The following is an 18,073-nucleotide window of genomic DNA, read 5'->3' as shown; positions in this document are numbered from 1 at the left end:
ACAGGAAAAAGGATGGGGACTACAGCCTCTGACCCGAGTCCTTGCTCTTTTTCCTCTACCAAAAGACAGTTTGCTTGAAAAAGATGGAGAATTTTCAGAGGCTGCAAGTTCAGCTCCAGTCAGCAGTGTGCTAATGGCGTTAATAGCCCCCCCTACAACACTGAGAGGCAGCTCCCAGGAATGAGGGGATGAGTTCATGATATTTTGTCTTGCTGAGGGAACTCCGTGCGTTTATGGATCACACAATGAGTTCTGTTAAGCCCATCATATTTTAAGAAAGACAATGCTAAGATGGAGAGCTTTCAGAGAGCAATCCTGACTTGGGAGGAAGCATTAGGCATGAATGCTGAGCCCAGGGCCACACCCAGGGCAGGGGCACTGAGGAAAGCAGGGCTTTTTTCAAATAGATAAAAGGAGGACTGTCAAGAGGAGGAGGGTTCAACTCATTTTGTTTGGTCACATAGATAGAACAAGAAGCAACAGAATTAAGTTATAAAGATTCAATTTTAGGCTTGAAGTCAGGAAAAAAACAGTGAATGACAAAAACCTCAACAATAAGGGTTAAGTGAAAGTGGGACTGGTCCTTTCAAAGGTCCCAGGATCTCCTCCATCATTGCAGTTCTTCACCCAGCTAATGTTAGATGGTCACTTGCCCAGGCTGGTTGTAGAGGAAATTTTGGAGTGGATGGGTTGAACTCTAGATGGCCACTGAGTCCTTTCCATCAGTGAAATTCTATCAGCCCTCAATTTCCTTTCCCTGGAACTTTATATATCTTCAATTACATTGGGCAGTTGGGGGGGCACCATGGGCAGAGCGCTAGCCAGACCAGTCAGGAAACCTCAACTTGAATTCAAACCAGGCTTCAGAGACTCCTTAGCTGTGTGACCCTTAATCCTATCTGCCTCTGTTCCCTCATTTGTAAAATGAGCTGGAGAAGGAAAGGTGGCAGACTGCCACAGCCAAGGAAGTCCCAGGGAGTCAGACACAACCAAAATAGGCACATAGCTAAGATGACTGAGATGCTGAAGAGAGTTCTGGTCTCAGCCAGCAGAGCCTGGGTTTGAATTTTGCCTAGGACATTTCCTGGCTGTGTGCAGGGCTGATAACATCAGGAGTAACTAAGTCATAACACATCTGGGGCTATACCAGGCCAAGCTTTCTGCAGGCACCTTTCCAATTCTACTGCTTCCCACTGCCATTTTTCTCTGTCCAATATTTTGCAGACAAGCCTGTTGGCTGCCCTTGGCTGGTATCACCTCCGGGTACAGTGCAAAGTGTCCTGGGTTTGACATCAGAGCCTGGGTTCAGATGCTGACTCTGTGACCTAACTTTTGGGCTGCACCTTGGCTTCCTTGGCCTGGATTTTTTTAGGTTCTCTTCCATCTCATACCTATGATTTGGTGATCCTCAATATGGATGCTCCTTCTGGTTGTGTCTTTAGCCTGCCTTTGTTCAGTCTCCAGCTCCATCCTTGTTCTGCTCTCCAGACCAGTATTGAATCCCAAGACAACTGGGGTGTGAATCCCAGCATCCTCCCGCCTGTGTGACTGTGGACATGTCGCTGACATCTCGAGGGCTGTTTCCTCATCTATAAAGAAGGTTGGACTTCATAACCAGTAAGGTTCCTTCCTGATCTAATATTTATGATTATATATTTTTTATTATTCTGAGCTTCAGGCATAAAACAAGCATTTCTATATTAAAATGGAATAGAAAAAAGAGGATATGAAACTTCAGGTACCTTCTAAATATAAAAGTTATTATGTAACTTTTTTTTCCCCTCTCTTCTCCCCTGAAGGTGGCTATCATTAGACACAAATATGTATTAACAACTATCCCTTCCACACTGTGGGGGTTAAACACATGGTATCCCCTAGATCTGAAAAATCTGAGTAAACAATTTTGGCCCTGCTTACATGCCAGAAAAGAAACCAAATTTTTATGGTAGTAAAAGATAAAGTATACTGATTTTATGCAATACTATACATTTATTTTACACATTTTTGAATCTAAACTTTTTCCTTGTCATTTGCTGGCCATCACATGTCACCTGTGACTTCTGCAAACCCCCCCCCCAATTCCTGTTTAATGTCTTATGTCAACTCCTAATATAGTGAGACTGCAATGAGAAAAGTCAGATAACTGTATATGTTAATGCTTCTGCTGGATGTAAATAACCTCTTTCATAGGATCTTTGCAGTTATTTGACTTACTTGCTCAAAGTTGTTCTTAAAACAATATTGATGTTACTGAATACAGCAGAACTCTTGATTCTGTTCATTTCACTTTTCATTATTTAGTTTAAGTCTTTCCATGTTTTTTCTAAAATCACAGGACTCATCATTTTTTATAGCAGAGTAATATTCCATTATAAACTTATACCATTTTGCCCATTGATGGGTATCCTCTCAATTTTCTTTCTTTGCCCCCCAAAAGAGGGCTGCTATAAATATTTTATATCATATATGTTCCTTTCCTTTTTCCCTGATGACCTAGGGAAACAGAACTAATAGTGGAACTACTGGGTCAAAAGGTATAGGTAGTTTAATAATACTTTGGATGCTGGGACTACAAAGAACACTGGATTTGGAATTAGAGAGCCTAGTATGGTTTCTAAATTGAGATTGGGGTCTAGGTTTAAAGTCACAGGACCTGGGTTCAAATTCTGTTTCTGCTATATTACCTATGTGACATTGAACAAGTCAGTTAATTAGCTTCTTTAGGTCTCCATTTCCCCATTGTACATATGGAAGAGTAACCTTAAGAAACTCACTGCCCATGTCTAGAGTTTGATTTAATGCTAAGGTTTAAATCCTATGACTTTAGGATACCAACAGCTTACATTATATCTCCACTTGGACGGATGGCTGAACTTATTAATCCTTTAGTAATTATGTATAACAAAACAAAATTCAAACTCTTTTACATGGCATTCAAGGTCTTCAATCTATAAACATTTTGAGTTTTTCTCCCATAATTTTCTCCTATTACTTCTTCATGAACTCTTTGCTTTAGCAAATATGGACGATTCATTCCTCTGAACACATTCCATGTTTTTCTGCCCACACCTTTAGTCTCAATGTAGTTTATATCCCCTTCCTTATTTGTTGAGTTCCCAATGAACCTTTAAAGCTCAATTCAAATGCTACTTCTTCTATGAAGCTTTTTCCTACGTCCTTCTTGGTAACAACCCTCCTCTCCCATCCCAGACCTAATAAATAGCACTTTTAAACTCTCTCTCTAGAAAGTAACATTACAGAGAACTATATTTATATATGCATAATATTCCTTAGACCAAAATTTACTGAAGATCTCGTAATATTATCTATGTTAATTACCCAAGCATTTAGTATCATACAGATGGACACCTTAGGATCTTAATAAATGCTGAATGTTAAAATTAATGACTAGAAGTTATCAAGAATAGGTTAAATGGTGTGCAGAATAAATTGTTCAGTATATTGCCTAACAAGTTGGGAAGTCATGATTTTAGAAGATTTGAATAAAAATGGTTAAAGTAAATTATAAGTTTGAGCACTTAAAAGGCTTTATTTCTGTTATCATAAATACTTCTAAGTTATTAGTAGCAAAAGTTACCTACAATGTTATATAAAAGGGAACTGTAGTATTCTGTTTTTTAATCATTTTAGTCTTGAAATGATATATTGCCTTTAGCTTTTGCATCTTAATTTTATTTTATGAGAGGGAAAATAAGAAACACTCTAATGACAATGGAAAAAACACTGGCTCTGCAAATAGAAGTTGGGTTCATATTCCATCTCTGATGATTATTACCTATGTAACCTTGGGCAAATACATTTAAGTTCCATTGACTTCAGTTTCTTCATATGTAATATGAAGAAGTTGGACTAGCCAACTTCCGAAGTCCCTCTATGACCTTAGAAATTTAGAGAAGTGACTGGTTTCAGCTTGCCTTAGAGTTCTATTAAAGATCTATAACTCAATCAAGTATTTAACGAGCACCAGAGGAACACAGAAGTAGTCTAATATCCTGACTGGGAGAACTAAAATGTCTACATCTGAAAACAGAAATAAAACAAGGTTATCACCAGAGTGCCGGATGTCAGGATGCAGAAGAGCCAGAAGGAGTTGAGATGGAAGGAAAATAGATCACTCATAGTCAGAATAATTAAGAGTCTTTATAAATGAGGCAGATCTTGAGCTAGGTCCTCAAAGAGGGGTAGGATTTGGACAGCTATAAAAATAAATTCCAGATGAGAAAAAGAATCAGAGACCTGAGTATGAATGGGAAAGAATAGTGAAAAAACTGGCTTGACTGAAAAGGGCTAAGCACAAGTGGCCTCATGCTCAGCATAGGGAATACAAGGATGAAATTCCTTGGCCTCAAGGAACTTATAGCTTGCCAAGAAGTTACATATAACAGAAGGTAGACTATGATACAGACAGATAAAGAATCAATAGGAACTTCTGAGGAAAGAGTATTTTTAACTGGAGGCATCAGAGAGGAGCCAATGACTGAACAGAGCCCTAAATAAAGGGGGTTAGCAGATATGGGGAAGGCTGGTTCAGAGACACGGGGAAGAAAGGAAGCAGAATAATATGGAAAAAAGTAGTACCCTAGTCCAGCTATTATAGAGCTGGAAAATAAGGCTAGAAAGGCAGGGCAAAGGAGTTTGCATTTCATCCCACAGGCAATAGGAAGCATCAAAGGTTTTTCAGTGGAGGACCGAGATGGTCAGAATTGTGCAAAGAGAAGTATTTCACAAAGGGATGGAAAGAGCCTGGACACTGGGAAACTAGGTATTCTAATAGTCCTAAAAAGAGATGATGAACTATTGATTAGAGGAATGCATATTAAGACAACTCTGAGGTACCATCTTAGACTTCTCAGATTAGCTAAGATGAAAGGAAAAGATAATGATGAATGTTGGAGGGGATGTGGGAAAACTGGGACACTAATACATTGTTGGTGGAACTGTGAATGGATCTAATCATTCTGGAGAGCAGTTTGGAACTGTTCCCAAAGGGCCATCAAACTGTGCATACCCTTTGATCCAGCAGTGCCATTACTGGGTCTGTATCCCAAAGAGATCATCAAAAAGAGAAAAGGACCAACATGTGCAAAAAATGTTTGTGGCAGCCCTTTTTGTGGTGGCAAAGAATTGGAAACTGAGTGAATGCCCATCACTTGGGGAATGACTGAATAAGTTATGGTATGTGAAAGTAATGGAATATTATTGTTTTATAAGAAATGACACATGGGCTAATTTCAGAAAAACCTGGAAAGATTTATTATGAACTGATACTGAGTGAAGTGAGCAGAACCAGCAAAATATTCTACATGGCAATAGCAAGATTATGTGATGATCAACTGATAGCTCTTCTATGTAATTGAGCAATCTAAGGCTGGAAAATTCCAATAACTTTGTAAAGAAAATGCCATCCACAAGCCAGAGAGAGAACTGTGAAGACTGAATATAGATCAAAGCATATTGCTTTCATCATTTTTATCCTTTTTTTCTTTTCTGTGGTTTTTCCTCTTTTGCTATAATTTTTCTCTCCCAACATAACTCATGTGGAAATTTGTAAAACAACTAAATTAGTGTACATGTATAGTCTAAAAAAAAATAAAAAAGAAACAGAAAAGAAAAGAAAAGAGACACAGAGAGAGAGAGAGATGATGAGCCACTGGACTATACCCTGAGGTCAGGTCACATGTAAAGAATAGTGTTCAGTTAGTTGTGAGCCCTGAAAAGTCTCTGAGATTCAAGAAATGATGGACCAGGACACGGTGCTGTAAGAGGAATAGTTGAAGAAACTAGGGATGTTTAGTCTGAAAATAAGAAAATTTTGGGGCAGACATGGTAACTATCATGTGGAAAAGGAGTAGATTTGTTCTGTCTATACATTTTACAAAAGGTTTGACATATATAATCTCATTTGATCTTCAAAACAACTTTGTGAGATAGGTATATAGGAATAATTAGCCACATAGTATAGGTGAGGAATCTGGGATTTAGCCAAATCAAGTGATTTGCCTGTAGTCCCGTGTAGCCAGTAATTGTCCAAGGCAGGATTTGCACCTAAAACTTGGTGATTCCAAGCACTCTATCCATCATACCATGCTGCTTCTTAAAATAATGGCACTCAGAGTCAGTGTCATATATTAGAAAATACACAGGATTTTAAATTTGAGGACCTGAATTTGAATTCACTTTTGTTCCCTGTGTGACTTTAGGCAGTCATTTCACTTTCTCTGCCCAGGATTCCTTATATGTAAAATGAGGGGGATGAAACAAACTATCTTTAAGGTCCTCTCTAACTTTAAAATTATAGGAATCTCAATTTAAAAATTACTTACGAGGCACAGTCTCCTACACTTCTATCCACTCCAATACTTCCTGCAAAATAGGTGCTTAGTCAAAAAACTTTATCTTTTTTTGCTAAATATCAGCTAAACAAAATATAACTTCATTTATTTCCCTAATATTAGCACCTATCTCCAGGGTTGTGGTGAGGATCATGAAATAATATTGGTAAAAAATACACATATAGCACCATGCCTGGAACAGAATAGGCAAACTTGGTAAATGCTCAGATCCTTCTGGTCTCTTTCCCTTTTTATGTTAATTTTCAGAGAAGTAAAGAAAAAAATTAAGCTATCAACAAAACCCAAAACCAGATACAATAGTAATCTTAAACCTTGGAAAGGGAGAAAGCATAAAATGTTTTTCCCATGAAAATAAACTGAGCCAATTAGTTTACAAGTCAGTCCTAGTAAGAGGCTACAGATGCTACTACACACTAACAGTATGTGTTCATCATCCTATTTTCAGACACACAGCCAGCCAGGAAGAAAAGATTCTCAGTTTTGGCAGAAGTCTGTATGAAAAGGAAAAAAAAAAAAACAACAACCCCCAAAACATACTGCTACTTATACTAAGAGTGTGAAGCTTTTGGACAGCTAAATCTAATAGCTTTTATTAGTAGTATTAAATTTATTTTATACAGAAATGATTGAAGAATCATCTACATTTTTTAGTGTACAATGAAAGGAATATTTCTGGTTTTTTTTTAAAGAGTCACATTTCACTGAAGCAAGATCAGGAGGTGGCAACAAATTACACCCAGATGTGAAAATCTGTACTAGGTTCAAGTTCAGCAACTTGGAAAGCAGACCAGCTTCGATTTCCTTCTAATGCCAGATCAGCCATTAAACATTTGTGATAGTAGCCTTTGGTTTCTTCCTTTCTTTTTTTTTTTCGCAAGGATAATAGAAAGCAAAATAAAATTCACACACAAAAAATAACTTTTCTAGTTGAACAAAACAAGCATGAATGCAAGGATTTGGTGTTTACTGTAAGTTTCTTGGAAAAAAAGAGAAAACTCCAAATCTCAAACTTTAAAAAGTCACGTTTCCAATATTCACCTTTAGTAATCCTTTATGGGTATGAAGTATTTATCGTGTTGAAGCACTCAACCCAGCTTTAAGCCACAGTGCATCTAAATATCTGGCAACAAATGTAGTAATAGATGCATTGACAAAACTGTCAAGAACTAATCAAACTGGTCATTTATTCCTGGACTCTAGAGTTCTTATTTGTTGTATCATGGTCCCCTAAAGAAGATGGTGAAGCTTATGAATCCCTTCTCAAAAGAAGGCACAAAATAAAATATATAAGATTACAAAGGAAACCAATTATATTGAAAGAGTTTTCAAAACAAAAACAGTAGCAGCCAACAACTTTGGAGACACCCAGGTGAAGAACCTCCTTGCTCGAGGGCCAAAAGCCTGAGAACTACCTAGAGACCACCACCTCACTCCACCCCCACGACTACCTACAAGAAGCTGTCACTGTGCTAGAAGGGAGATACAACAAAAAGGCTAAATACTGAGCTATTTCATGTAAGGACAGAAAGAGTACTGGAGAATAACACATAAAAGCTCCTCAGGACCAGAATCTCACTGGCCGGTAATTCTCCATTCTTCCAGCTCAGTCCTCTCGGTGCTGACATCAGCAGCAAGAGGCCCAGATGTTTTCAGACAAAGCTCTATCTTTGTTGTATCTTGAGTTTAATTACATATCAAGAGAGGAGGTTTTACCTACTCTGATATTAACTCTTGATCATGTTAAGTCAATGGGAAATGCAATTTATCAGGTTTTCTTTACTAAAAAGTAGAGTAGAAATATTTTAACCAGAGAAAGTTACCCTCCTGATCTGGCCAACTTAACCCTGGATTTTACAGCAGAAGCAAACAGAAAACCAAGTTAGGCAGCAAAAAAATTCCTATAGACTCCCATCAAGAACCTAGTGGGTTAGAGCAGAATTAGCAAAACATGAAAATCATTTTGCTACCTTGGGGGGAGGGAGGAGAACAGGGCACAGAGATTGTAATCCCAGAATACAAAAGTGGATAAGGATTGCACTTTATGAACAGGTCAATCATCACAATAGAATTTCTGAAATATAAAAATGCTTGTAAATCCATACTCAGGGGCTTATCAAACTGTCAAAATGATCATGTACAAAACTGATAGTCTGAGTTGCCGAAAACAAAACAAATCCCCCAAAACCAAGCCAATAATCCCAAAACACAAATTTATAGTAATTATTGTAGCATTAGGTAGTGCTAAATTGTACCTCTAAATCCTCGGTCCCAGTCCCCCCTTCCCCATTTCTTTGTTAAAACTTTCTTTTCTCAAATAAACTACTTATTACTTCTGCAGTCTATTGAAGCTTCATCCCTACATAAGTCACTCTGGTGCCATTAAAATCGTACAGTTAGAATCATGGTAAGGATAATTGCTTAGAGAGGATGACACTTAGCAAAGGTTTGGGAAGTCATAAAGATGGGTCAATCAGGGATTGCTACGCTCAATAAGGAAATATGATCATTGGTTCTGTATGAACTCTACTCTGCTAAATGATTAGTAGAGGAAGCACCTCTCAAGATAAGAGCCTTAAGAGAAGAGAGGCTGTGCATTTCTCTAATTTAGGCCAAGCTTTCTCAATTTATGTTGCACAGATCCCTGCAATGTTCTGCAAAAACAGTCATAGTGTTGTGAAAGAAAAAAAAATGAAAAGACAATGTGAAAACTCAATACAAAACACTTTCAGTCTTGTAGGGATTGATCACAAATTGATTTAAATCCATGGCACCAAAAATTGGCTTAGGTCACAGACAGTTCCAATAGTGTATGATGGAGGAACAATTCTTATCAGGATACATGTAAAGTTAATAGGCATCCATTTACATTCTTAATTTTATTACTAAAATTTTCATATTAGTGCCCATTGAAATGAAGTGGATAAAATAAAAAAGTATGACGAGGCAAAAAAAGTGTTATTATTAACACTGGACACTTAATGATGAAACAAGTAACAAAATCACAAATACAAAAGAAATGCAAACATGACAGTTCACTGTAATGTGGATTTATTTCTAGTGATTCTGATATGGAATATACATTGTCACAAACTTTTCTTAAAGTTCTAGCAAAGTTTACCTTCAGAAAAGTAAATTTAGAAACAATAATTCATAAGGGAAAAATGTGATTTTTTTTTTTGGAAATAATTCTCTAAAAGATGTGTTTATATAAAGGAAAAATGAAAAAGATTGTAAATTGTTTTACTAGGTGATCTAACACATACAAAGTTGTTCCCAATTATAAAAATGTTATTAATAGTGGGGACATAACACTTTGTTAAGTTTTGTTTCTAATATTGTCAAATTTCCATAGGATCTTGGAGCTAGAACTGTTAAAGAGCCCAACCCCCTCATTTTAGGAGGAAATAAAAGCTTGGGGAGGTTAAGTAATTTGATCAAAGAGTTAAAGGTAGAAAGTAGATAATATGTCAGAGGCAGGATTTAGACCTCAGTCCTTTGTCTCCAGTTAGTACTTTTGCCACCAAACCCCACTATTTTGAATAAAAATTGCTATGAAACAAACAAAGCTTAAAAAGTATTCCTATCTTATACAGGACCAATTTCAAATTTCAAAGAGTTTACTACAAGGTTACCCGAAAGGTTTATTTAAAATAGTTTTTCTACTACAAAAAGTTTAAACACTACTTATTTGGAAACCAAAAGAAATCAAGATGGCAAAGACCTTCAGGCTTCCCAGCCCGGAAGGCAGTCTGGTGATCCAGGATAAAAGGCTTAGTGCTGAGGATCCCAGAAGTCTCCAACAGGCACCTTCAGTCCCTGAAAGGGCTGGGCCTCGGCCCTGCCAGCACCAGCAAACAAACACACACATTCTTCTCTGTGCTGACGCCCCACACAACACAGCCTCTCTCCGGAGTCTGTTTATTTAAGAAACCAAATGCTTTGATGTTTTTGTAGAAGTTGTGGAGTTATGTGTAAAGAAGTTAGTGATAGAAACAGGGGGAGTAGTTTTTTTTTTTTAAAGGAACAATTCATAGCTATGTGAATCAGGGGTTCAGAAAATATGATAAAAATTGTCGAATGATCTGAATGTAGATTCAGAAATTAAGAAAATGCAACTTAGATAATGTTCTGGCTTTAGACAAGACACTGCTTTAAAACGGGATGAATACTTGTCCCCAAAGGTGTTCTTAAAGAAGGAATGTTTTGAAGCAACACAACTTAAGCAACAGATATTAATAAGTTATCTGGAACTTAATCAAATTTTCTTTCATATATACAAAACGTTATCCATGCCATGAATGTAACTTTTGCTCCTATCAGTCATTTTATATATGTGTATGTATATGTATATTTTTTATCATTCATTTAAAAAAATTGAGTTTCAAATTCTCTTCCTTCCCCCACCCATTAATGAAAGCAAGAAATATACAAAACATATCATCATGTCGAAAATAATAAAAATAAAATTTAAAAAGTATTCTTCAATCTGCATTCAGACTCCATCAGTTCTTTCTCTGGAAGTGGATGGCATTTTTCATCATAAGTCCTTCAGAACTATCTTGGATCATTACATCGATCAAAACAGCTAAGTCATTCACAGTTGATCATGGCACAAAATTTCTGTTATTATGTACAATGTTCTCCTGGCTCTGTTCACTTTACTTTGCATCAATTTATATAACTCTTTCTCTGCTTTTCTGAAACCATTCCTTGTGCTTGTCTTTCTTATAGCACAATGGTACTCCATCAAAATCAAATACTACAATTTGTTCAAGAGTATCACTTAAGAGCATAGTATGAAAACAAGTAATAGACCCAGGAAAACAGCATGGAAAGAACAGAATTCCAATATTTCAGGTAGTAATTTTTTTTCTTTTCAGTTAAGGAATTTTAGAAATCGTTTCTACTTGGTTTTTGGCAATTCTCCCTTTGTTCTTAGTAGGACTCAATCGCTTTATTTCTCTACACAAGAAACTTATAATGAACGATTCCTCCATGAAAAAGATAAATACTAATTCCAATTAACCAAAATATATTTGATAAATATGGAAATATGCTTAGAAGAACTGCCCTGTTCTCCTAGAAGAACAGTTAAATATTTTTAACCTATATTGGATTTCTTACTGTCTAAGGGAAGAGGAAGGAGAGGAGAGAGAAAAATTTGGAACACAAAGTTTAGCAAGGGTGAATCGTGAAAGCATATATTTTGAAAAATAAAAAGCTATTATTATTTTGAAAAATTTTAAAATAAATACAGTAAAATACAGGAGTAAAAATACAGGAAAATTTTCCCCAAAAAGAAATGACTAGAAAGTCAAGTTATAAACTGTATCTACAAGTCTTTTAAAAATCTGGAATACTAAATATCATTCTTTTAAATATATTGCAATATTTCATTTGATTTTTCTTTTATGGAAGATTGGAGACCAGTATTCTAAAAAGCAAGATCAGTGTTATGATATATAGTACCATTAATAGTAGCCATTAAGAAAAAAAAGTTTATATAGACATATAACTTGGTAAGACCTCTGGGGTTTAAAATTTTTTTTCTGTAGTATTTTGCTCTTTTTTATGGTAAACAGCAAGAAATCATAAGAAGTACCAATCCAAGTTAGATAATAGAATCCAGACATTTCCGATAGTGGAAAGAGCAGTGGTTTTGTTGCCAAATGACCTGAACTTGAAACATGGCACCAAAACTGACTACTGATGTGACCCAGACATTAATATTGGGCTTCAGTTTTCTGCAAAAGAATGGGGAGGGACTAGATGATCTCTAAGACTGACTGCTCCAGGTTCTAAAATACTGTGATTCCATTCCCCATTTTTACCAAGGAATCAATTTGATCTTAGACAAGAAAAATTTTCTCAGTCCTCTTTCACCTTTGTAACTGGGGATACAATTCAAAATTGCTCTAGCTCAGCAGCGTCAAACTCAAAAAGGAACATATCCCTGGAGCTGTACATTATCTTAAATTCACTTTACCTATGTTATAGTGAATTGCTATTTATTGTTAAACATTACCAAAGTACATTTTAATCTGGTTTGGGCTGTATTCTCACTTAGAATTTTGCCAGTTTTGCTTCTGCAGGAGTTTGACACTTCTGCTTTAGCACTACAATAATATTTTTATTTTACAGCTGCTATTACAATGATGTCCAAACACTGAAATCTAGAACTACTAAAAGATAGAAAAGGAATGATTATTAAAGAGCAACTTTTGGTTACTAAGTTAGCTGCCCTGATCAAAATATCCTAAGTTTAAAGTAGCATCAGACTAAAAAAACCCGGTTTTTTTATTAGAGCATATTAATGTGAAATAAATTGAAGAAAAGATCCTTGAAGTGTAAAACAATTATAAAGATATTGGGAAGGGACAAGATCACAGTAAGACTATAATAATCAAATTAAAAGCTGAAGGAATATTATGTTAATAGATGAACTTAAAAAAATGCATTTCCTCTCCTCACAATCTTACATCTTCTTTTCAATTAATTTGGTATAAGAGATTCCAGACTCTTTCAGACCAGCTTTCTTAATTCTTAACCTGTTGCTTTAAAGGATAATGTTGATAAAATGGTCCTTTCACCATGGGCAAATAAGCGTGAACAAATAAAAAGTTGCCTTTACAGAGGGCAAATAAGCATGAACAAACAAAAAACTGCTTAGGCCAGACATATTTACAGATACTGTGGTTTGGAAAAGGGAAATCTCTCACTGGAAGGAGTATATCCAACAGCAGCAACTGTAGCAGCCCTAAAGGCGGGGTAACCACCAAGGGAGGAATTAGGAATGTGAACTAGGAATGCAAAAGACTAGCTGACCCAAGGAAAGAAGCTGTGAAGGGGAAAAATGGAGAAGATGTAAACCTTAGTTCTTAGCAGACCCTAAACAGGAAAGGGATGACTTAAAACAATTTTTTTTTTTTTGTCTACAGAGACTTTCCACATCTTCAACAGTAGGATGATATTACTGTTAATATCATCCTACTGTCACCCACTCCCAAATCTATGATCAACTGCCTTCTTAAAAACTCAATTTAGATACCTTGAAACAACCACAGACTGTATATTAAGTCAGACTGTTTCTACATGTAAAATTTGTGAATGCTCTGAGTCTTCTAGCTCAGTAAGACATGTGAGGGCAACATGACATAATGGAAAAGCATGGTTATTATAACTGAGTTCTGCTTCTGACCCTTATTAGAGTGAGACAAATCCCTTAACCTCTCTGACCTTCAGTTTCCTCTTCACCTACCTATTACACAGGAAAATAGTGAGCCAAATGGTATGTAAATGGTTAGATAACTAGCACCACATTGAGAGAGTATATTCTGGATTCTGATTTGGGGATCTGGATATATGCAAGATGGATATAGATAGAAGAAAGAAAGTAGTAGTGAACATGAGTTTTTCTCCAAGATGAGTGAAAATGATATCAGGGAATAAGATAATAAAATATACCAAAGACAGACAAGAAAATAAATAAAAATAAGACTTCATTAATTTTTTTTTTTAACAACACAGGCTAAGGATGTCTATGTTGTATAGAATTAAACAAAAGTAGGCAAGGGCCAGATAATGATTGGATTACCAAAGAGAAACTGATCTGTAGCTTATTCCTATGGAGGGATAGCATGGCATGGTAGCAAATACACAGATCTTGGAACCAGAGGACCTGGAGGTGAGTTCTTCTGCCCCTAGTGTGTGACTAGTCAAGTTCTCAGCCGAGTTTTCTTATCTGTAACCACTCACTTAGCGGAGTTGTGAGGAAAATGGCTTTGTAAATTATAAAACTCTACATAAATGGAGTTGATCAAAATTGTATAATCCTTGCCTCCTGAATACAGTAACTGGCCCAGTGTAGGAGGAATGGCTGTTTTGAATGTATCTTATTTGCAAAATTATATCAAAGATTTTCAACCCGGCTCTGGACATTTTGGTCAAAGCTCCTAGTATTTTGGGAGATCAGATATCATGGAACAGAGTTAAGACCCCATCCTTTCTCTTCTAAGTAACTTTGTTCCTCTGATTTTTGTTTTTGTTTTAAAATAAGTTCAAAAGACTTACTCTTCAACTTCTGAATGCCCAAATAAAGGCACTCAGAAGAACTAACACAAAAATAATACCAGCAAACTAACAAAACAGTTCTGTTTCCCTGCAGCTCTTTCCCCCTAGGATCCAGTACTTAAAGAGTAACTATTAAACGCTCAATTTGGGGGAGGTGAGGGAGTGGGAGGTTGATACTGGTTGCTAACTGGGGAAAGGTGCTGAAGTGCCTTACTCTAAGGCTTCAGTTTCTCGGAGGATGGAGAGGGACGGGAGGGGGCAACAGAAGGAGAGAAAAACTATGCTCCCCATCCCGCACAAATTACCAAAAGGTCACATGAGAAAATAAAGACACAAGATAACACCCCAATGGCGAAATACAAAACCAACGAAACCAGAAACTGCTCGTACCCCCTTGCCCCCACCCCGGTAATGCCCAGTTCGAGGTTCGGCGGTGCACCGCAGCAAGGGGTGGGTACCATCGTGGGAGGCCCGACAGCACGTCTGGGGGTGCTGGGGCAGGAGGAAGAAAGAAGAAAGTCTCCAGAATCTGATGCTCCCTCCCCCGAAATCTTGGGATTGGGGGACGGGAGAGCGGTGGGGGTGGGGGTGGAGGGGGAATAGAAGAGGGAGTTTAAAGGCCCGGGGCTTCCCAACCCGGGGAGCGGCAGGGAGGGCCCCAAGCTGACACGTCAAGCGTCCCAGCCCACCTCCGCCTCAGCCGGTGGGAGGCGTCGCAGGGGCGGTAGAAGAGAAGGCCAGGGGTCCGGGCTGGGGGGTGGCCTCACCTGGTGCGTGTTGTTGACCAGATTGGCCTCGAAGCCCTGTAGCGGGCTGCAGCCCTCGTCCTCCCCGCTCAGGCTCCGCCGCTGCCGGCCGCCGCCGGGCCTGACCTCGGCTTCCCACAGAGGGCTCCCCAGCGAGGGGCCCGGCTGGCCGGCCAGCAGTGTAGTCCGAGTCCCGGCCGCCAGCGGCTGCGGAGCGTCCAGCAGGTCCCAACCGGGGCCGGCCGGGACCGCGGGCAACAGCAGGAGGAGGCCGAGACCACGGAGCCAAAGCGAGAGACCACCGACGGCGGCTGCAGCAGCTCCCCGGGGCGGCTCCATCGCTGTCAGACGCCGATGCCGACACCTGCAACCTCAAACGCCCGCTCCCCTCTTCGGCGGTCCGCCACACCCCCTCCACTGATCCTCGTCCTCATTGGCTGCTGCCTGCCGGGCCTCTCCGGCCCCTTAGGTTAGCCTGCAAGTCCGTCTCGCCGGTGCCACTCCCTATTGGCCGGCGTCGCCTCCAGCTTCGGGCGTCTTCGATTCGGACGCCCAGGCACGGAACCGATTGGCCAAGAGGAGAGGCTTTTCCAGTGGCTTTTTTGATTGGTCGAAAGGGGCTGAGGTCATCGTTCCCCCTGCCCCGCGTCTTCGTGGCTAAGCTCCTCGAGTTAGTGCTGGGGGAGACCCCGGGGAGGCTGCTGTCCTCGTTCCGCCACTTTGCCGTAGTGGCCCTTCCCCCTCCCCTCGCCCCCTCAAATCTGAAAGCCAAGCCCCCGACTTTCCCGGATTATCCCAAACTTCCATTCGAGGCAAAGTCTGGCGAATGTAGAAGGCTGTTAAATCAACCAACAAAACCCTCCCAGGGGAATCGAGTAGCCCGCTATGGGCTGGAGGGGGCGGCGGGCTCATGACTTGTGCCTCGGGTTCCACTCCCGCACACTTGAACCCCAGCCCAGGGTTGCTGCTGGGCTGCAGCCCGGGCTGCCTAAGGGGTAGAGGGGCGCCGCGTAGGCCTGAGCCTACCTGCCCAGCTAGATAGCGATCAGAACATCCCCGACAGCAGAGCAAGCCTCGAGACTCCATGGTGGCTTTCCTTCCCTGCAGGGAGGCGGGAGGAAGCCCAAACTCTGGCCCTACTGAAGTAGGAAGGTGCTTCGGGGTACAACTGTGGAAAGGGGATCGCCTGCATTTTTCACTTCTGCGTGAATAACTTCAAGCTCACACACGCTTACAAACAGGACGCGCCATCCATTCTGTAGTTCAGTGTCCACGTTTGATTTCTAGGACACTGCAGAACAACAACCAAAAAAGCCGCACTGCTTCCCTCAACTCAGGAATTGCCCACTTGAGCAAGATGCTCAGAGATGCACCTCAGGTAGAACCAGTTCTCGGGCATTCTGTATACCGACTCCGCCCTTACTGTGAGAAAGTTTTTGCGTGCCTCCCTTCTTTCACGGTGTAAAGAACCCCAAGAAGAAACGTGCACCATGATGGAAAACGTGCAAAAGCATAGCAATTATAGAAACTTTCATCCAGGAAAAGCTAATTTGTGGGCGAAAGGTGATTCTCCGCCTCCCCTTCCCCCCCCCCCAGATTTAGCAGTAAATCTAAATGAGAAAAAATATGAACAAATTAGAAAACACATAATGCGTTATCTTGATGTTTACATCAAGATTCTTTGGCAGTAATTTAATCAGAAAGCAAACATTGTGCACAGGAATTTCCCAAAATAACAGAATGGAACATTAATGTGAAGATATACTTTCAAGCCGATAACTGAAGAAAATTGAATCAAAGTCTCCAGTTGCTAAGGCACAAAAAGATAATGCCTGTTGACAAGAGACTCCCTGAAAAACAGAACACTTTGTCCCTTTCCACAACACCGGTATGATTGACTATTTCTTGTTCCCCCATCTACCACTTTTAATCTGTACCAACTATAAAACAGATCACAAGACAGTGCTAGTAGTAGCCATGTGATTAATGGAGGGTATAAAGGATTATTTCTTTGTTTGGGTGACACTCAGGGATGAATGGGCTATTGTCTGACTTGGGGGAAAAGACAGCGCCACCTCCTGGAAAGATCACCAAAGTACATGCTTACCTTTGATTAAAGATTATTTTAGTCGGGAACTCGTTTGTTCTGCACAAATTTAGTCCTAAGTATTTGCTTTTAAAAATTCAACTATCTTACAATTATCTTTATTTCGCATTTACCAGAAAGACTGGTACAATGGAAAGAGAAATAGAAGAGAAGAGAAGGAAAGAAAGGGAAAAAAAGGAAGGAAAAGAGAGGGAAGGAGAGAGGAAGAGAGGGTTTAAGGATAAACAGGCTACGGAAACGTTTTAAATCCTGCCCCTGCGGATGCTTTAACTTTGACCAAGTCACTTACTCTCCTCAGTTATAATTTATAATTATATTTATTATAAACATTAAAATAAATATAATTATAAATTATAAACAAAAGGTTCAACTAGAAAACCTCTGGAATCCTTGCCAGTTTTACATATATGATTCAATATATGAAGCTTTGTAACAATAATAGTATGTGACTTATCCCTTCAGCTATAGTTTAAATTCAAGGGCAAGAGTATCATCTTATCTTTTTCCACAATGCCTTACATTACTATATTTTTGTAATAATTTGTAAATATTTCTATATTACATTTTCCTTTTTTTATTTGTTCTGTTTTTTATTCAATATATTCAATTTTGTCAATGTATTAAATTTATTCAATACAAAAGCTGGAATTAATTGATTTTATCTAGTTTACTCTAAATTCCATTTCATTTGCCCAGTCAAAAGATATACAAATATTTTCTATTTAAACTTTTATATTTTATCCAAGAAAATTTTGCCAGGTGAATGAATGGATGTG

At 38.9% G+C, this 18,073-nt stretch overlaps 1 protein-coding gene across 6 annotated transcripts in view; it reads right to left on the bottom strand.

The window, feature by feature from the left end:
* Nucleotides 1–15,578, bottom strand: part of SORT1 (sortilin 1) — a 72,737-nt gene extending 57,159 nt beyond the window's left edge. For 3 of the 6 annotated variants that reach the window (XM_051993151.1, XM_051993152.1, XM_051993153.1), the window contains exon 1: nucleotides 15,212–15,576. In XM_051993151.1, coding sequence (XP_051849111.1) covers nucleotides 15,212–15,529 — 318 coding nt within the window. In that variant the 5' untranslated portion in view covers nucleotides 15,530–15,576. Of the gene's footprint in view, nucleotides 1–15,211 lie in introns of all 6 variants that reach the window. The other 3 variants (XM_051993148.1, XM_051993150.1, XM_051993149.1) reach the window with 2 other exon arrangements.
* Between the last annotated feature and the right edge of the window lie 2,495 nt (nucleotides 15,579–18,073).

This window comes from Antechinus flavipes, chromosome 4, assembly GCF_016432865.1.
Source record: "Antechinus flavipes isolate AdamAnt ecotype Samford, QLD, Australia chromosome 4, AdamAnt_v2, whole genome shotgun sequence".
NCBI classification, from domain to species: domain Eukaryota; kingdom Metazoa; phylum Chordata; class Mammalia; order Dasyuromorphia; family Dasyuridae; genus Antechinus; species Antechinus flavipes.
Note: the sequence above shows the minus strand (reverse complement) of the source record. Positions and strands in the feature narration are given on the sequence as shown.